The following is a 21,701-nucleotide window of genomic DNA, read 5'->3' as shown; positions in this document are numbered from 1 at the left end:
GACTGGAGAGCTTCCTGAAGAAACACATAGGAATAAAAACAGACAGGGCTCAGGAAGCCATCAGAGAACAGGGAGGCAGGATCCTTTGAGAGTGTTCCCTGACCCAGGGGTGCTTCAGGACCTGGGCCAGGCTCAGCCTCTCTGAGGGATTGTACCTAAGAAGCTTGGAGATCAAGTCCTGGGCTCCAGCAGGCACTGATGAAGGAAACTTGAAATTCACCTAATGTACCAGGGGAAGAATAATAGAATCTAGTTATTCTCATTGGGTAATCTCCCCCCTGTTTTATAATTCTCCTCATGGCACCCTTTTGCCTATTAGTAGATACTCTTTTGTACTTGCTCCATTTCCCAAAGCCCACCCAGGATCCATCATTGCCTGGCTTCCTGGTGAATATAGTGTGTGTGTGTGTGTGTGTGTGTGTGTGTGTGTGTGTGTGTGTTTTCATCATACCTTGCAAATGCGTCTGTATGTCTCGCTGTGGGTGTTGCTCTCAAACGGGGGCTTTCCCACCAGCAGCTCATAGCAGAGCACCCCAATACACCACAGATCAACTGTCTCATTGTACATTCTCCTCTCTATCATTTCCGGGGGCAAGTAGTCCAGAGTCCCGCACATTGTCTTTCTCCTAGAGCAGGACACAAAAGTGAGCACTGTGCATAAGCTCAGGAGTGAAATCTTCCATATTTAGTTTCCAAGGAAATGTTAGACACAGGGACTTCTTGAAGAGTCCCCTTCTGTGCATGGCTGAGGCAGGGAGAACTATTCACATATACCAACTGCTAATGTGGTTGAAGAATCACAGGGGGTATAGGATATGAGTCAGGAGGTAAAGCACTTGCAGGGGGAATTCCTGAGAACCTGAGTTCTATACTCCAGTACCCACATGAAACCCAGTGCATGTCTATAGTCCTAGAACTCCTACAGTGAGATGGGAGGCAGAGGAGAATCATAGAAAGCCTTTAGACCAGCTAGCCAAGTATGAACCAGCAAACAAAAACCCTGTCTCAAATAAGGTGGAAGGTGAGGGATTGTCTTGATGCTGTCTTCTGACATGATGCCCCCCAAGATACAACATGACTCATGTGTGCCTGCACTCTCACATGAGAATAAACACAGATTTTTCTTTTTCTTTAAGAGTCAGGAAAAGCAGATAGATATAATAGAAGCTCATATCTCTTAATTTTGGCATTTGGAAAAGTTGCAACAGGAAGAGCATTGTGTGTTTGAGGCTAGAATGAACCCCCAGTCAGTCACACAATGCAGGACAGGAGAGACGACTCAGTGCTTTAGAGTACTGTCTGTTCTTCTAAAGTACCCTGGATGGATTTTCAGAATCTATGTGGCTGCTTATAACTATTGGATGCCCTCTTCTGGCTTCCAAGGGAACAAGGTATGAAAAATGGTGCAGAAATCCCTCATGCAGAAATCCCTCATGCAGGCAAAACATCCACATAAGTTAAAAAAAAAAAAAAAAAAAAAAACTAAACTAACTCAGAGGAAGTAAATATTGTAAGGGAAGGTATGTTAAGCCCATGTTTTAAAATTACTCAGTCATGTGTAGCATATCACCTGTAGCATAACATCATAGGATTGCTGTAAGTTTAAAGGCAGCCTGGCAGTCTACAGAGTCAATGAGTGAGGAAGATTTATTACATAAATAATAATGGCATGTGTTTCATGATGAACCGAGGAAAGATAGGCTCATCAACATTGAGAAATTCCATCTTGGGACGCTTGCAAATTTTACATAGAATCTTACTGGCAAAGGCAAACACTAAACACTAATAAATACTAGGAAAAAAAAGCCAAGCTCTATGTGTATGTGTGTGTGTGTATGTGTGTGTGTGTGTGTGTGTGTGTTGCCCACAGACACATACTAACAGAGATAAAGAAGGACATTCAGTGTCTATTAAGCTCTCCACTATATTCCTTTAAGGCAAGGTCTCACGGAACATAACCCAGTCATTTCTGCTAGTCTGACTGCACAGTTTGTAGGATCTTCCCCATAGACATAGTCAGAGATTTGCAATTTTTTCCATCTAGACTCAGGTTGTCTTGCTCACAAAGGAACTGCTCTTATCTACCAAGTTCATCACCCCAACCACTTAATTCTTGCAATCTGCAAGTGCATTTTAAGGTATATATTTGGAAAAGGTGCTTATTAGTCCCAAGACACAGTTGATATCTGAATCTTCATTGTGAGATGAATTCACTTGGGAAATGCCTCACTATTCTGAGGGTCCCATCCCCATCCCATCCAACCTACCTGAGAGAGGGGGTATGCACAGACCACCCAAAGTCTGCGATCTTCACCTCACCCCTGAGGCCCAGCAGGAGATTCTCTGGCTTGCTGTCCCTGTGAATCACTTTGTTCTCATGGCAATAGGTCAAGGCATCTGACAACTCCTCTATTATCTGTGTGAACCAAAGCCATCTGGTCAGGAGAAATCTTTCAGTTTCCCTGTGACTTAGAAGAGACATGAATGTTATGACTGCCATGGAATCTCATTTTTTACAATAATTTCAGCCTGAGCTATCTAGGAAGATTTCCTCTATCTCGGAACAAAAAAAGAGATGAAGGCTAGCAAGATGTCTTGGTGTGTAAGAGGGCTTGCTGTACAAGCCTGGTGACCTGAGTTTCATCCCTGTAAGCCACACAAAGGTGAAAGGAGTCCTCTCCAAGTTATCTCATGAAGTCTATATGTGCATATTATGGCCTGCATGCTCCCCCATTCCACATCCCACAGTACTGCTGAAAATGGTAATTCAAGAAGACTTGGGATGGGTATAATGACAGCCACGATTAGTGACAGCCATCATTGAGTACTTCCTTGCTCCCAGAGCTCCCCTCACCGTGGCTGTACGCTGTTCGGTCAACTTCTGTTTTCTCTGAAGCTCCTTATAGAGCTCACCTCCTGGAGCATATTCCAGAATTAAGTACACCCGAATGTCGTCATGGAAGTAGTTGTACAGGCGAAGGATATTCGGATGCCTGAAGGAGGAAGGAAGGGCCAAGGCAGGCAAGACAGCACTGCAGAGACATTTGTTGCCAAGCCTACCAACCCGAGTTTTATTTCTAGAATCTGTATGTGGAAGGAAAGAACTAATTCCTGCAAGTTGTCCTCCAAATGTGTGCTGTGCCTCACATGTAGCCCATGTGACACCACACCCTGTAACTTAAATAAAATAAAAAAAGTGGCTGAGCAATGCAAGACTTTAATCTCAGCACTCCAAAGCCAGATGCAGACAAATCTGGGACTTCAAGAGCAGCATACCAGATCTACAGAGTGAATTCCAGGACATCCAGGGTTATACAGAGAATCCCTGTCCCCAAATAACCAAAACCAAAACTAAAATAAGCAAGCAAACAAACAAGTAGGTATAAAATAAAATCAATTACCTTTGAGGCAGACTCTCACTGTGTAACCCTGACTGGTCTGGAACTCAGCAAGTGGGCCTCAAATTTAGGGATCTACATGCTCCTGTTTCCCAGGTGCTCAGGACAAAGGAATGTCTTTTTAATACAGGATATGTGTATCACCTGAGGAGCAAAACTGGAGGCTGGCCTCTGACTTGTACCTGTGTAGACACTTGAACCTGGCATGTTCAAACCCAGGAGACAGGTCAGGGCAGCAAAAGGGAAGCAATGCTAGACAAAGGCAGCTCTGAGTTTCACATAGACCACACTTACTGTAGGTGTGTCTGGATCTCCACTTCCCTGCGAAGTTGGTGCTCCAGTCCCTCCTTCACTATCTCAGACTTGAAGAGGACTTTGAGGGCCACAATGAAATGATTTTCCTTGAGTCGAGCCAGGTATACACGGCCAAATTTCCCCCTGCCCAGAGGACGCCCGATTTCAAAGTCATTGATGGTAAAATGCTTCCTGAACAGGTGGAAGAGATGACCTCATCTCAGAGACCAGGAAGAGTTAGGGGCCCCCAACTGCTCTCCTTCCTCATTCCCTGAGCAGTGGCATTCCATAGGGAAAACAGCATTTTGAATGCAGTAGTCAATGCTCCTCTTGCCCAACTCACTCTTCACCTGAGTCCCATTTTCTTTCTTCTAGAAAACATAGGAAAGCACTCACCTGGTTGAGGTGGTGGACTCCATTTGTCCAGTGGCTAAGAAAAGAGAGAGGAAAAATGGTCATGGTGATGTTCAGTAGCAATGCTAGTCGGTGGGAGGTAGACACAGGAGGCAGGAGTTCAAAGTCACCCTGCACTCCATAGCAAATTTGTGGCCCACTTTGTCCAAAAGAGATGCACCTTATCAGGACTGGGGAGGACGGAAAGGGTAGAGGTATAGGAGGAGGGGAAGGGGAGTCAAGAATGTTGTAGGGGAGAACATGGAATGGAAAAGGAAAAGGGAGAAGGAGAAAATGGACTGCAATGGAGGGAGAGATGGAGTGAGAGACCAAGAAAAGAAGACAGAGGGGTTGAGAGAGGAGAAGAGAGAGAAGAGTAGGAGAGAGAAGAAGAGAGGAGAGAGAAGAAGAGAGGGGAGAGGTTATGAGAAAAGAGAGGGAGAAGGGAGAACAGAGGAGAGGGAGAGAGGGGAAAGGATGGTGGGTCAGAGAGAGAAGGCTGAAGCTTTCACTGTGTGAGAGAACAAACACACACACACATGCACACCATCTGCAGACCCCAGTGGCCTCTAACTTTCCCCACCCTGCTGTGTCATCCTCTTCCTTGCAAGGATATTATATATATGCCATCACCTTGGGGTTGGTCCTGGCTTTCATACCTCTTGCGTGGGATGCCAAAGCCACAGTGATGACTCTCCTCCTTGAATTCTATAAAGAGGTGAGGACAAGTTGAAGTCCTACTAGCTGCTCAGATCCTGGAAAAGGGTAGGCAGGTAAAGCTCTGACTGTGGCCTCCCCAACCAGCCAGAATGTCCCACCCACCCCAGGAGAGCTTGACCCAGACACTGGTAATTCACTAGCACAGCTGCACTCAAGAGGTTTCCAGATTGAGCTTTTGCAGAGACTAGTAGGTACCAGCTGATAATCATTGGTTATCATTCTGAAGTCATAGGGATGCAGAATAGGCGTACCTGAGAAGGTAGAGCTTCTCCCAGGCTGCTTGCCTGGGATGGTGGGGTTGGGGCAAGAAGGAGGACACTGGAAACCTAAAATCTCTTGCAAGGTTATTACCATTTGCTGAGGTCAGCAGCAGGAGCACTAGGTATTCTTGCAGGTACAAAAGACCATCAATCAACCTGGAATTCCCCATGGTAAGGGACAGTAAATATGTGTCTCCTCTATCAAATACGATGAAATTTATGTTGATTAGAATAAGGAATCTTTAAAAATCCTGCACACACCTTTAATCCCAGCACTCAGGAGGCAAGCAGCATCTCTGAGTTTGAGGCCAGCCTGATCTAAAAGAGCAAGTTCCAGCACAGCCAAAGCTACCCAGAGAAATCCTGTCTTGAAGAACAAACTATTGGGAACTGAAAATCCAAAACAATCCAAGCCATGCAGGATCTTTATTTGAATTAGGCAGGAAAACCTGACCAGTGGGGGACAGCAACACATTCATGGGAACTGACTGCTTTTAGGGACTCATAAGTAGACGACAAAAGTCTATTTTAGTCAGGCCTCTACCGAGTGATCAGTGCTACAAAACTTGGGAGCTGAACTGCAAGCCCATGCCAGAATATCAACAGAAAGAATTTAAGCCTGAAGACATAAACATCTGTGCCAAGTTACAGTTCCATATTCCCACCCATCAGGATTTGGCAGATCCAGCCAGACATGGTTCCTGCCTCTGGGACAAGACTAGCAGGCACTCATTTCAACTAACTAGACTGTCCTCCTTGTTAACTAATGCTAAAGACTCCAGATAATCAGAGACTGCACAAGTTTGGGAGGTGAGGAGGTGTAGCTAATATCTCCTAAAAATGGCAAATTCTGGAACCTTCAGGGCAGCACTTAAGGCTATGGAAAATAGTACCTGGAGCCTCCTGACCCAGAGAAGGTAGTGGTGGAGGCACAGAGTAGGACTCTGTTGATGGCTTTGAAGTCTGAGGGTCTCAGTGCTTTCTAGCTTTCTAACTGTACTCGAATCTGGTGAACATTCTGAAGAGTCCCAACAACTTTCTTGCTCTTTCTCAGGGTAAAAGACTACTGGGTTAGGTGATTAACACCTGTAGCCTAACAGGAGAGGATTAAGCAATGTGACCTTTGTTCTATCTCAGCAGGAAGTGCTGAGCTCTAACTTCCAGCCTGCTAGTCAGAAGTCTCAGGAAGAAAAAGGGACACTTATAGAAGTGAGTACAGTTTATTGCTAAGTTGTAAAAAGTTTCCTATGAAATCTATCTAAGAGGGAAAAGCAGAAAGATCCCAAGTGGAGACAGGGAAATATGCTTCTAGGTGGGGAAAGGGAATGGGAGACAGAGAGAGACTTTCTCTTTTGTCTTCAGTACTTATATATCTTTCAGAATACATGATCATGTTACAAAGTTCATCACAAGTTCACACAAAAATCAAATCAATTGAAATAGAAGTTACAAAAGAGAATGTTTACATGCACATCCATTAGGAGCTATTATCTAGCTAAACATTTATCATCTGTCTGAGCTCTACAATTTCAATGAAAGTTTAAAACTAAAGTTTATAAACTAAGTCATTAGAGAAGTGTTGTATAGATAAACCCAGTCAATATTTTGTCTTCTGTCCTTGCACCTATAATAAATCCTAGTTCACTTTTTATGACATTTGGTTAATTGTTTTACAACCTCTTGGAATGTGCTGAGTAGGAGAAAGTCGGGTTACCATCTAAGGAGCAATTAATTGGTGATTCTTGGGAGACTGGCAGAATTCTCCTTGCAGATGTGATTATCAGAAAAGGACCTAATAGCAGTCCTGTTTTAAAACAGCTAAATAATCACATATATAATTTTAAGAATTCTTGTAGGATCATCATTAAAACTTAAGTCATCTATTTGTATACATAGCATCACTATAAGTATATCACTGTGGATCTGAGAAGATCTGCCCCAAAGGGGTGTGCTATTACTTATTGATTATTATATACATTTAATAATAATAGGAAAGGCATATTAATAGCAGGAATCTTTCCTAAAATGAATTCCTCATAGCCTTGCTTAGTGAGGACTCACCTGTAGCAGATTATATAATAATCTGAAGCAGGCCAATTCAGGATGATCACCTGCTAGTATATTAGCTTGTCCCATTATGGCTCCTGACAGAAAAGAACTCTAAAATCCTTAGTTCAAAGATACATTTCTCAACTATGCAAAATATAAGGACGCAATATGAATTACATGAGGGGCTTCACGAATCAAAAGAACAAAAGCAGCTTTGCTGTGAGACAAATTGTCAGAGGATTCCAAGGAAGGGGATAAAGCAATTCAGAGAGTGATGATGGCAGGAGAGATCACTTCCCTAAGCTTTTCCTGCTTACAAAGGCAGACAGATTCCTGAGTTTAGAGTAGGCCTGGGACAGAACAAGGTTAGGCCCACTCTTGGTAGAAATGGTAATTTCAGGGCAGGGTCCCACCGAGCTAGCTTATCATCTGTGTTTAACAGAGGCAGGCAGATCTCTGAATCATTTTTGCAATGTTAAAAAAGAAAATGTGCTTGCTGTCTGTATTAGTCATGGTTCTCTAGAGTCACAGAACATATGGTTATCTCTACATAGGTAGGGAATTTGTTGATGACTTACAGTCTGTAGTCCAACTGCCCCCAAATGTTAAACAGCTGCTGTGGATGGAAGTCCAAAGATCGAGCAGTTCCTCAGTACCACAAGGCAAGCAGGCAATGAAGAGTGAGTTTTCACTCTTTCCAATGTCCTTATGTAGGTCTCCAACTGAGGGTGTGGACCAGATTAAAGGCCTGTGCCACTGTGCCTTTAATCCCAGAGGACCTTGAACTCAGAGATCTCCCTGTCTTAATCTTCTGGAATTCATACCCATTATGTCCAAGATCTCCATGCCAAGATCCAGGTCAGAAACTTGTATTTCTCAGTCTGCAGATTAGGATCATAGGTGAGCCTTCCAATTCTGGATTGCAGTTCATTCCAGATATAGTCAAGTTGACAATAAGGAATAGCCACTACACTGTCTCCTAAGAATCAAAGGCCTAGGGTCATGAGATGCTGATTCATAGGATAATCAAAAGGAAACCTGGAGTAAACATCTGGATTGATATAGGAAATAAGTGTCGGTTATGATCTACAAGAGATATCCGATCCAGAGAATTTTTTTTATAGATTAGCAAGACAGAACTGCTTGGAGAACTGTTTAAAGCAGAAAATAGAGAGAGCTGTCTTAAGCAGAGCAGGGGCAGATTTAGAGATGGGGGACTTCCTTAGGAACATGTCTTTGCATTTCACTTATCTTGTCTGTTCCCATAGGCTGGGTTACTGAACTATGGTGGGCCACTTGCCCAGCATTTATATCTCAACTTGCAAACTAGGATGTCAGTTGCCACTTACTTGTCTCTTTCTGCCAAACATGATGGTAACTAGGTAGGTCTTTGGGAACTTAAACTTTATCTGATTCCTATTCAAAATGGAAGTTCTATTCAAAAGGCTTCAGTTCGCTTCCTTCTTACAAGACAAATTAAAAAAAAAAAAAAAACTCCCACCTACCTTGTGAGGTTTAGCGTTCTTGTTTTTTTGCTATGCCTCACCCTCAGCCACCTCCCCAACTCACAGGGTTCCTTGTGTAGCACTGGATGCTTTGATAATCCTTGTGTAGACCAGGCTGGCCTGGAATTTAGAGATCAGCCTGCCCCTTGCTCCAGAGACCTGGGATCAAAGGCCTGTGCTCCCACAACACAAGGCCAATTCAAGTATTTAACCCTCTCTAAGCAGTAAAGATTTTGTTTCCACAAAAGTTCAATGCTTTCCTAAAGGAATTTGATGGCCTAGAGCAGTGACCTTTTACTCTTCTTTTCAGACTAGACAATATGAGTAAAATTCTGAAGAGCAACCCCAGTTAAGGGATGAAACAAACCACTACTAGAAAAGAAAGCAAATACACGTGTCTCCCCCTGTATTCTCTTTGCAGAGACTTGAACTCAGAGACACTGCCTACACACACACACAATACACACACACACACACCTGCCTCCGCAGTGCTGGAATTAAAGCCATGCCCTATTCAGCCAGCCAACTAAGACATATTAAGACATGTCACTATGCAAAAGTTAAAATCTATAGCCTTCTAGTTTTACTTTTTATTGCTTAAGATTTAATCTTTTCATTGTTTTATCTTTTTGGCGTTTTTGAGAGAGTATCTCACTGTAGCCTGGGTCTTGCCATGTACTCCAGGGACACCCTGTACTGTGCAAAGTAGGCTAGCGTCAAGCATTATATCATCATGAGATGCTTTGGCACATGTGTATTCAAATGCTGATTTCTGTGCAAGGACACCTAATTGCTATAAGATATTTGCAGTGTCATAATTGTTGAAGCGTCTCCTGTCTCAAAGTTGTGTAAAAATTGTTCTCCATCACCTCTGATTAGTTAATTGTTGAGGGCTTTTGAGGCCTCTTCTAGGAAGATCATCCTGATAAACCCCTAGACCCAGAGACCATGGAGACTTTGTTTATTGCCTGTTTGATTACTTTGATTATCAGTTTGTTCCTTGACAACTTTGTTTGTGCTTTGTTTGTTCCTTAACTACTTTGTTTATATCTTAGGACTGGTTGTATTCTTTGTATGTACTTAGAATGATATAAAAGCACAGTGCAAAAAAAAAAAAAATCCTGCCTTCAGCTTTAGAATTGACATGGGTCATGTTATAGTGCTGTCTAATGGCCTTTTTCTTTTCAATCCTTGCTGCCTCCCTGGAGAACCCATTGACTGAGCTGACCTGGTCAGTTGGTAAAGTTCTAATCAGCCAATAGCTGGGCAGGAGAGATAAAATGGGATTTTCCATCCCAGTGAGGGGTTGAAGGTGGAATGAGAGATCAAGAAGGGTGTCATGAGGGAGTCTCCATGAGGAGATGAATGGAGCAGGAGCATCCAGGGCAAGACTAAGATGGCAGGTAGCAGGGCATGTGGCTGGAAAATAGACCAGGCCATCATAGTAGACTCAGAATAGATGAATATCTGCTCAGCTATAATTCTTGATGCTTATTAATGAATATAATCTCTGTGTCATTCTATGGGAGTTCACATAGGAAAGATGATACTTACACTATTATAGTATACAATTCTCCTGCCTCAGTTGCTTATAAGCATATCCTACTACACTTGGTGGTTTTTCTTTCTTCTTTTTCTCTTGAGACACAGTCTCACTATGTAGCCCCAGCTGAAGTCATAGATGTACCTGTTTCTGTTTCCTGAGTGTTTATAAAGGTTTGTGCCATCACACCCAGACTTACATTCAGACTCTTTTTGTAAATATTGCGTGTATGTGAATGTTTGGCCTGCATGTTTGTATGTACACTCCCTGTACACCAAGAGCCCAAAGAAGTCAGTTTTTGGTGAGGATGTGGAGAAAGAGGAACACTCCTCCACTGCTGGTGGGATTGCAAGCTGGTACAACCACTCTGGAAATCAGTCTTGTGGTTCCTCTGAAAACTGGGCACGACATTTCCATAGGACCCTGTTATACTACTCCTGGGCATATACCAGAGGATTCCTCAGCATGCAATAAGGACACATGCTCCACTATGCTCATCGTAGCCTTATTTATAATAGCCAGAAGCTGGAAAGAACCCAGATGTCCCTCAACAGGGGAATGGGTACAGAAAATGTGGTATATTTACAGAACTCAGCAATTAAAAACAATGAATTCATGAAAATTTTAGGCAAATGGTTGGAACAAGAAAATAACATCCTAAGTGAGGTAACCCAATCACAAAAGAATATACATGGAATGCAGTCACTGATAAGTGGATATTGATTAGCCCAGAAGCTCTGAATACTCAAGACACAATTAGCATATCAAATGATTCCCAAGAAGAAGGAAGGAGAGGTCCCTGGTCCTGGAAAGAATTCATCCAGCATTGTAGGGGAGCACCAGGACAGAGAAATGAGAGGGGGGTAACTAGGGAATGGGTAGAAGGAAGAGGGCTTATGGGACTTATGGGGAGGTGGAACTGGATAAGGGGAAAGCATTTGGGATGTAAACAAAGAATATAGAAAATAAAAATAAAGCAAAGGCCTGTAATAAAATCCTATGAGCAACATATGCTGAAAAATTTAAGGTCCTAGCTTCTTGTATTGAAGCAGAGACAAAACACTTTTTCTCACATAAAGTAAGTCTATATCTGAACTGTATTTTGAATCACACCTGTATGAATCTGTTAAAAATATTTCCTTGGCCAGAAACTCTGTAAGTGAGGTCTGTAAGACAAAAGCAGCATCTCACAAGCCTCTACTGAGGCACCTCTGAACTTACAACTCAAATGTAAATATCTCTTGATCTGAGTCTATTGTCTCTAAGTCCAGACCCCACCCAGTGATCCTGCCTGGCAGTAGCCTGCATAGCAGTAGCCTTCAGCCAGACCTAAGTGTTAAAAGAAACCTGTACTTTTAGGGTTTCAGAAAAATTCTATTAATTTTTTCTTAGTAGTCAAAAGGAGCCTGTTTGCTATTAAATAAACTTCCACTGAGATCTCTTTTACAATCTAGGGGGGGGGATTAAATTTTGTTCCCACCACCTAATTAACAAACCTATGAAAAAGTCCCAACAGGCCCTGTAGTGGCTATTCCTGGTTGTCAACTTGACTATATCTGGAATGAACTACAATCTAGAATTGGAAGGCTCACCTATGATCCTAATCTGGAGGCTCAGAGATATAAGTTTCTGACCTGGATCTTGGCATGAAGATCTTGAAGCATAGTGGCTATGAATTCCAGAAGATTAAGACAAGGAGATATCCAAATTCAAGATCATCTGGGATTAAAGGCATGGAGGCACACACCTTTTATCTGGGCCACACCCTCTGTTGGAGATGTATATAAGGACATTGGAAGAAGGAAGATTTACTCACTCTTCCTTGCCTGCTTGCCTCGTGGGACTGAGCAACTGCTAGATCCCTGGACTTCTATCCACAGCTGCTGCTGACCATTGTTGGGGGAGTTGGACTATAGACTGTAAGTCATCGACAAATTCCCTAACTATATAGAGACTGCCCATACATTCTGTGACTCTAGAGAACCCAAACTAATACAGGCCCGTAATGGCCACAGCTGTATCACTCTTAAAATCATCCCAATTACAAAATGTCATGAGCCTCCAACCAGACTGCAAACTGCAGCCAATGACACACTGGCAATCCTTATTGTAACTTTTAATTTTCTCTTGCAATATTATAGCATAACTACAACTTTGGAGAACAAAACCCAATTTCAACATTCTATTTTCTTTCAAATTAATGGCAACCATATTACTTTCACACCACAAAGTTTGCCTGCCAATTCTTATGCTCAAAAGTATGAGAGTGTAACTTATTAAAGAGACATCATTTTAAATTTTATTTCTTATGAGTCTAATTTCTAGGTTAAGATTCACACAAAACACCATGCCAATTTAGAAGCATCTTAGAGGCCTGTATTTCCTGGGTTGTATCAGGCTGCATCTACAAGATGGCTACAACCATGAGCTACAAGCTCTAAACTAGACTCTTTTTACCAACCTTATACCTTTTAAATCATGCACAATAATTTATAAGCCAATACTCTATAGTCAAGACATGTAAAACATACTTATACTTTTAGGACCAATTATTGGTTGTCTTTAAAGTGATTACACGAATCTCATAAAGTTAATCCAAACAAATTATTCCTTTTTCTAGCTGTAATTTTGAGAGAATAAAAAGCACTTTGAACCCCAACTCACAATTGTAGAGACTTTTTTTTCTAGGAGAATAACCGTCAATCCACTTTTCCTCAGATTTGAGAATGCTGCCCCTTTAAGAAGCAGCCTTTTTCTTTAGCCATGTTTAACTCAAGTTTGACTCAGTTTAAATCAGCCTCCACTGTATAAAGTGCGGCTAGATTAAGAGATAGACTACCAGAAGATGAAATTTTTACCAAATTTTTCTTTTCAACATGAAGCACAGAACGAGAGTCATTCAAACAACTAAACAAAGACAGACACAAATTGACAGGTGGACAACTCGTGCACCAAGGACAAAACAATACACAGAGAGGAAGCACACTGTACAGTACTAACAATATCTCCAGTAGGATCCATAGAGGAAAGAAACAGGACCTCTCTATATTTCCACTTTTCCCTAGGCAAGTTTTAAAATCCATTTTCCTACTCTCTTTCTCTCTCATTTTTCATACATTCTTGAAGCAGCTCTTGAAGACTGGACATACACCTATTTTCAAACCCCTTTTCTTTTCACCTGAGTCAGCTCTTAAAGACCGTGGACAAATGCCTATAAAGTTCACATGCCATTTTCCACTGTCTACTCCTTAGCGGGTTCAGCATTAGGTCAACACTGCCTCACTTAGTCCATATCCTTTAGCATCTATAGTTGCTCACCGTGCCGGATAACATCTTTTTCCCTTTTCTGTGAAGCTTTGCAAAGACAGGGTCATCTCAGGAGATCTTCTTGCATCTAGTCCCTTGATCAGGCAAAATTTTGTTGCCTCAAGCAGCTACTGCTAATTGGGAAGAGAAGCTGAGAATGGATGGGAGGGGCGGGTGGTGAGAAAGAAATGACATCAGGACAACATTGCTGTACGAGATGTAAAGTTCAATCGGGGTCCCACAATATATATATATGGCTTTTAAGGGCAAGTCCTTTCCCCAAAACTCCGTGGGTGTTGGCTTCAATGTTTCACACTGTTCAACAGGTAACCTTCTTAATTCAGGAAACAATAGGTCTGGCAGATCAAAAGGACTTCAATGGTCTGCCTTGTGCTAGCTCAGGTGTAGCTAGTGTCTCATAGGTATAATAAACAGGAGGCTGTGTTGCTCTAAGGAGAACATTGAGTCAGGAACTTCAAAGGCTGAGAATTAGTGATTAGGACAGAGGTTCGTAATCCCAGGTAAGGCTCTGAGGGTGTAAGCACTCATGTAGGTCTCTAGCAGAGGGTGTGGCCCAGATTAAAGGCCTGAGCTACCATGCCTTTAATCCCAGATGGCCTCGAACTCAGAGATCTCCCTGTCTAAATCTTCTGGAATTCATAGGCACTATGTTTAAGATCTCCATGCCAAGATCCAGGTCAGAAACTTGTATTTCTCAGCCTGCAGATTAGGATCATAGGTGAGCCTTCCAATTCTGGATTGCAGTTCATTCCAGATATAGTCAAGTTGACAATGAGGAATAGCTACTACACTGTCTCCCAAGAATCAAAGGTCTAGGGTCATGAGATGCTGATTCATAGGATAAACAAAAGAAAACCTGGAGTAAACATCTGGATTGATATATGTGCTAGTATTCTGTCTATGCTCCACCCCACACTTACCTGGCAACAGCCAGGTATACCCTGTCCCATAGACCTGGCCCAGTATAAAAGGGGCTACTTGTTCCTCCTCCTCCTCCTCCTCCTCCTCCTCCTCCTCCTCCTCCTCCTCCTTCTTCTTCTTCTCTCTCTCTCTCTCTCTCTCATTGCTCTCTCTCATCACACTGTCACCTCTCTGCCCCTTGGGCTCTCCTACCCTCCCCCCTCTTTCCATGTGGTCATGTCCTGCCTCCACTCTTCCACTTCTCTCTCTCTCTCTCTCTCTCTCTCTCTCTCTCTCTCTCTCTCTCTCTCTCTCTCTCTCTCTCTGCCTCTCTAAGTCCCATTCTCTGCCCTGAACAAACTCTATTCTATCGCATGTCTGTGTGTGTGTGGTCCCTCAGGGGGAAGAGGTGCTTGGGCATGGGCCCACTGGGGCACCCCCTTCCCCCACACTGCCATGCCACATTCTCTAAACCCTACTTTCTGTCTTTTTAAGCCCCCTTCATTGGTGAGTTGGCCCAGAATCGAAAAACACTGTGGGTATGCCAGGTTTGCCATTTAAGCCACAACCTCGTTCTCTAGCTACAGACTGGTAAACTAATCACAGGGTCAGAGCAACAGTGTACACTAGTTCTAGGGTAATTTGGAGCTACGGCTGCTTTGTCCTGAGGACTGTTACTGGGATACAAATGCTCCTATGTTTATGCTCTCACAGAGGTAGTCTCATTTCCGCTGGACCACGGCCTCACGGAGTTCCCTCAAGTCCCTGTTGGACTGCTGCCTTGTGGCAGTTCTGTCCCTCCTGGACTGTGCCTGGCAGCGGCAGGGGTGCCTTCGTACTAGTGCTAGGTTACAAAACAAGCTACTTGGATACTTTCTTTTCCTGCCGAGCGGGCTCCGGCTACCTCATTTACCTCTGCGCTATTGCTAAGATACAAAACAAGCTACTTTGGTACTTCTTCTTCCCAGCCAGTGCAGGCTACGACTTCCACCACTGGCAGGGAAGTCCTGCCTTGCACCTGCACAACCATGAAAATTCCGCCCTCCCCCCAACTTTTCTTGCTGACAAACTCTTCTGCACTATATTCACTGCCACCCGCATGGCCACAGTGAGTCCTGGTGCTGCTGCAACCCTGTGCTCCATCTCCATTGCTGCGTGGTCCCACTGCCACACGGTCCAGCCACTGATGGGTGGGTCATGGCAGGTCTTGGTGGCTGCACATGGGCAGGAGTACCAGGACTGAGGACTGGGCCCCACGTCCAGGCTGTTCAGAATGTGCAACATGACAGCCGGTTGTACCGGCTCCCACAATGTGTGCACTGTCTATCAGGTTCTTATTTACTCTACCAGATTACAAATGCAAACAAACACTAACCATAATAATAAATAACCCTTAGCTTTCAGATGAAGCCTGCCCAACTTCTTTTGAACTAAGGCTTGCTTCTCATGCCCAGTTCCAGCTAACGTTCCTGATAGGACATTTAAGCCCTTGGGTGTCTCCTTACTCAGAAGCGACCCAGACTCCCTCTTAGCTAATACAGGTGCCGAAGCCATGGTCCAGGCATGGGAGCTTCTCCAGGCATTCCGGGAATGCCAAAGCCCCTAGATACTCTCACGATGGCTTGAGTCTTTAACCTGACTGTACCATGTTGCTAATATATTTTCAGGATGCTGAAATTATATTTAGCAACTTTCCCCATGCACCCAATGGGCTGTAACTTGTCTTCAACCGTATATACAGTAAAATTAACAGTCTGGTAAATGATAAAGGACCTAAACCTCACCTATTCCATGTTCCCACACCCTTGTTTGTTCCTATAGCCTGCATGCTCAAGTTGATGTTAACAAGCATAAATCTGCCTAGACAAACTCATTTTCTGTCACCACGATGTATTCCATTGCTGCTAGCCTTCTTACTCTGATCTTAGCATCTTTACTAAACAAAGTAATATACTTTCCTCTACCTATACAACCTGTCAAAGCTACTTGAGATTCTCATTCCTATCCTTTCTTGACTATTGCTCTCCTATCTTGTGCTCAATCTTGTTATCAGATTTAAGACAGACAGAATTCCCAAAGGCCTGACAGCTTCTCCCAGGAGGTCTCAGAAGAAAGATATGGACACTGCTACAGGATTCTGCTTAAAAAGAGTGCAGCGGACAAGACTAGATACCTTGAGTCAAATGACTTAGCTAAACAAAGGTAAGCCATTTCTCATGTCATGGGTATCCATTCCACAGAGAAAAAGCCCTGCATCCTCTGTGCTTGAATGCCATATTGACAGCCAAAGCCACCATGAAGATCAGAGACCACAAAGAACTGCTGACTACTGGAATCTGTCACTTTTTAATAATATAACTGCTAAATTATTGTTCATTCCTCAGACTTCTGACTACATTGACAGCTAGACAGTTATCTCCTTACTTAAACTGTACTTCCATTAAAGGCTTCATATTTCCTCTTCTTGCTCTGTCACTGTCCTAACATCTGCATTCCTATAGATTTGCCTATCTCTAATAATAAAAACTCCACTATACAATCCAACCTTCAATTCTATTCCTTCTGCTCCACAAAGGCTCATCTTAAAGACTGTTCATGTGGCTAACTCATGTTGTTATCTCTTTAATAAGCTTGTTAGCTACAGAAAACCTACTGAGATCTATTGCTTGTGGACCAAATAGGCCCCATTCAGATAAGTACCTCTGCCCAAGTTCCCAATTTACCACCTATTCCAAAGGGTGGGATTCCTCTGGGTTTCAATTGTACATCTTAAAATTTTTCTTTTTTCCAAAATATAGTTAATCTTATTCCCTACCTATACTAATATGTTTCAACATCTTGTCAGGTCCAGGCCCTTGCCACATCCAGGATAGATCCAGAGAAGCAAACTTCAGATGCTCCAATCTCCTCTCAGCTTCTCTAGAAACAGACAGCTTCTACTGGACCTGTTCTCCTAACCTATCCTCAAATGGCTCCACAGACCCTGGACAACAAGGAAGCAGCCAATATCTCCTAAGACTGGACAAACACTTCCCCCATACCCCTTTCTTTAGGTTCCCTAGAGACAGGTTGCCCCCAATGTCAGCATGAAGCAGCTAGATATCTCAACAACGTCCCTATTCCTGCTTCGCCTTTATCTCTCTTTTTTTCCTCTTTTTTAATTAAACATATACTGGAATATGTTAGTATTCTGTCTAAGCACCACCCCACACTTACCTGGCAACAGCCAGGTATGCCCCACCCCATAGACCTGGAGCACTATAAAAGGGTCTACTTGCCCCTCCTCTCTCTCATTGCTTTCTCTCATTACACTCTCACCTCTCTGCCCCTTGGGCTCTCCTCCCCTCCCCCTCTCTCCATGTGGTCATGGCCAACCTCCACTCTTCCACTTCTCTGTCTCTCTCTGTCTCTGTCTCTGTCTCTGTCTCTCTCTCTCTCTCTCTCTCTCTCTCTCTCTCTCTCTGCCTCTCTTACTCCTGTTCTCTGCCCTGAATAAAACTATTCTATACCATGTCTCTCTGTGTGTGTGGTCCCTCAGGGGGAAGAGGTGCTTGGGCATGGGCCTGCCTGGGCACCCCCATCCCACACACTGCCGTGCCACATGCTCTAAACCCCCTTTAGGGGAGCCAAACTGGGGTTTGGCTCAGACCAGATACCTCTAGATACTGCTAAGATTAAAGGCACTGCTGGCTGTTCACTACAAATGATAATACTATCTTTAGTAGAGGAAAGAGAAATCCATCTTCATAGTTCTTTGGGTTTTACATATGTGCTACCCCCAAAAAATAAATTAAAAATACTTTTGTTTAAACGTTAAGCCTATGCCAACAAATATGCAGATGGGGCCTGGCTTTAATAGCTCCTAAAGAGATTAAATTGACACTGAGATCTTATACAGCAGATTATTCATGAAGACATGCAATTCCTTTTAGTGTTTAAAGGACTTTCATGAACCAAAAAGGTTGGAGAGGGTAGTGAGTAGAAGAGAATAGTGGATGGAAATTGTGAGAATGAGAAAGATAGTCCCCCCTTTCCCCCTACTTCCCCCACCCCCCCAATCCCCCACTATATTAGGAATACATAATGGATATGACCAACGTGAGACAAAGGCCTCTTCTACCCTACTTCCTCATGGGCTGCACAGGTGCACCACAACTCTCAAGGCACTTGGTCAACAAAGAGCAACAGAGCTTTAGATGCATAGTGCTCTGGCCCAGACACTGATGCTAACACATCAACACATTAGGTAATTACTTGTCCTCCAATGGAACCTACTGTCAGTGTCTGTGATCTGTTTCCTGGGACAGACTGGGTGCAGGTCACAGACAGATAATGATAAAAATACTGCTCTTTTTGGACACAGAGCTCTGTAACATAGCCCAGTCCTGTGGAACCCAGGAAGACTGAATGGCTAGTTCTTTGACTAGAACTTGTGTTCCTGTATGTGGATGAGACCTCTCTTCTTCTCTCAGTCTTTAGACAGCCTGACGATGTCAGGACAACATTACAGCAAGAGACAGATGACAGAAGATGTGAGAGTCTCTGAACACCTTGTGACACAGAGCTCTCAGCTGTCCATACAGACTCAGGAATGGGGACTACAAAGTTTTATGCTGCACCCCTGAGCCTAGAGCTTGACATGGCAGTTAATGCTGAGTCATACTTAATGTGGTGGTGTGAATGGCAGCATTCCCCACAGGCCTTTGGACACATGTCTCCAGCTGATGGCACTGTTTAGGGAGCCTTAAGAGCTGTGCTAGTGCAGGAGGAAGCACATCACTGGGGACAGGCTTTGGGGATTTAAAAGACTTGTGCCATTCCCAGGGCACTCTCTGCTTCCTGACTGTGGTTCAAGACATGAGCTTCTCCAGCTGCCAGTCCTGCTGCATGTCCTCTCACTTCCCCATGATGGACTCTTACCCCTCATGAATCATAAGGCAAATAAACATCTATAAGCTGCCTTGGTCATGGTGTTTTACCACAGCAACAGAAAAGTAAGGAACATACTTAAAATCACAACTGATAGTTCAGCGTATCACTAGAGCAACAGATCTGGTGGCAAGGAAGCCAGGTAGCAAGTCCATGCAGGGAGAGGAGGTCCTGAGATAATAGTTATGAACTTGACACCTTCCCACGAGCAGTGCCAAATGAGATGGGGCAATGAGAATCAGGAGAGCTACAAATCACAGTGATCCACAGCTACTAATCCCAGTGCTATCCACTAAGGAGCATCCCAGGAGACTGTAGAGATGACTCGGTAGTTAACAATCCTTATACACTTTCAAGTTATCTGCGTTTCAGATCGACACCATCAAGTAACTCATGAGAGCTTGCAACTTCAGCTGCAGGAGGATCTGATGCTCTCCTCTGGCCTCTGAGTGAACCTACCCAGGTGTAGCATGTACTCACAGACATATAAATAAATATAAATCTTTAGAGGACAAAAGAGTCTTACCAGGAAATTCCTGGTCCAAACCTGTAAGCCCTTCTATTGGTCCAGACCTGGACTCTTACCTGAGCAGGTGCTTTGGTGCTTGACCACTGTCCATGGCTCCTGCACTTGCTCCAGCTGGCATAACAGCTGTAGCCTAGGAACAGGATACCCTTCAGTGAAAAGAAAAAAACACACTGGGGTATTTTCACAAAAGAAGATAAAGACCCTCAATCTCAAAGGATATGGTCCACACCTTGGATTGAAATAGATCCAACCAACAAAAAAGTAAAATATAGCTCAGAAACCAAATTTTCTCTCCTGTACTAAACACTTTATCAGAAACTAGTACTTGGCTCACAAGTCCACTCAGTAAGTTAAAAACTCCTGCTGCCAAATCTTAGGACCGTAGTGATTCCTATGACTTACATGTTAGAAGAGAGAATTGATTCCTGTAACTTGTTCTCTGACTTTCAAACAAACACTGTGGCAAGTGTACATATGTACATATAGAAGTTTAAGAATGTAGTAATTTAGGCTGGGCAGTGGTGCCTCAAGACTTTAATCCCAGCGCTAGGGAGGCAGAGGAGGCATATTTTGAGTTTGACGCCAGCCTGGTCTACAGAGTGAGTTCCAGCCTGGGCTACACAGAGAAACCATGTCTTGAAAAACCAAAAAAAAAAAAATGCAGTATTTTTTTTTCTAAGACAGGGTCTTACCAAATAACTCTGGGTGTTATGAAACTCACACTGTAGATCAGACTAGCCTCGAACTCACAAGAGATTGTAGTGTCTCTGCCTCTCAAGTGCTGGTATACTTGTTCTCTGACTTTCAAACAAACACTGTGGCAAGTGTACATATGTACATATAGAAGTTTAAGAATGTAGTAATTTAGGCTGGGCAGTAGTGCCTCAAGACTTTAATCCCAGCGCTAGGGAGGCAGAGGAGGCATATTTTGAGTTTGACGCCAGCCAGGTCTACAGAGTGAGTTCCAGCCTGGGCTACACAGAGAAACCATGTCTTGAAAAACCAAAAAAAAAAAAATGCAGTATTTTTTTTTCTAAGACAGGGTCTTACCAAATAACTCTGGGTGTTATGAAACTCACTCTGTAGATCAGACTAGTCTCGAACTCAGAAGAGATTGTAGTGTCTCTGCCTCTCAAGTGCTGGTATTAAAGGCATTCATCCAGTACACCTCCCTACAAGAAGCATTTTATTTAAAGAAAATAATACTAGTTTGATATATACAGAGAATCGAGGCAAACACTTTAAGTAAAATATGTCCTATTAGGTATGAGGGAGCCAATCTGTAATCCCAGCAATTGAGAAAAGCTGAGACAGACAGCCTGTCTACATGAGAAAAACCTGCCTCAAATACAAAATAAAACAAACAAACCCCAAATAAGTTATGTGTATTAGTCTGTTTTTTCTGCTGTAACAAAAGAGATGGTAAGTTGGTTGGTGGTGGCACACACTTTTAATCCCAGCACACACTAGGCAAAGGCAGGTGGATCTCAAACTCTTGAGAGCAGTCTTGTCTATGAAGCAACTTCTAGGACACTCAAGGCCTAGACACAGAGAAGCCCCATTCAAAAAACCAAAACTAACACCACAAAGGGCATTATATAATGAACAGTTTAGTAAGATTACAGGATACTCAATTTACTTTTGAAGACTGATAGTCTACTTTGGTAACTCCAGCGGTTTGCTTCTATGATGGAGGACAGAAGGTATACATGGATGAGGTAGGTTTGCCCAAGCAGGATAGGAATCATCCTACTCCTTTACAACTGCCCACTCTCACACGATCTAGCTGTGGTATCATAAGAACAGTGGGGGGAAGAAGATATTAATCACTAGTGTGATGCTAAGCTTTTTCAA

At 43.2% G+C, this 21,701-nt stretch overlaps 2 protein-coding genes across 6 annotated transcripts in view; one reads left to right on the top strand and one right to left on the bottom strand.

Annotated features, from left to right (window-relative positions):
- LOC127670429 (zinc finger protein 431-like) overlaps positions 1–21,701 on the top strand; it is a 296,871-nt gene that overhangs the window by 50,889 nt on the left and 224,281 nt on the right. The window lies entirely within an intron of this gene.
- Positions 50–4,979, bottom strand: LOC127670501 (aurora kinase C-like). Its single transcript, XM_052165017.1, has 7 exons — positions 4,904–4,979; positions 4,089–4,122; positions 3,693–3,884; positions 2,855–2,993; positions 2,268–2,416; positions 452–626; positions 50–220 (listed from the first exon to the last, which is right to left on the bottom strand). Exons 2-7 carry the CDS (start codon positions 4,109–4,111, stop codon positions 50–52), a joined length of 849 nt encoding a protein of 282 aa, XP_052020977.1. The 5' UTR covers positions 4,112–4,122; positions 4,904–4,979.

This window comes from Apodemus sylvaticus, chromosome 1 (assembly GCF_947179515.1).
Source record: "Apodemus sylvaticus chromosome 1, mApoSyl1.1, whole genome shotgun sequence".
Lineage (NCBI taxonomy): Eukaryota > Metazoa > Chordata > Mammalia > Rodentia > Muridae > Apodemus > Apodemus sylvaticus.
The sequence above is the reverse complement of the archived record's forward strand: the minus strand, read 5'-3'. Positions and strand labels throughout refer to the sequence as shown.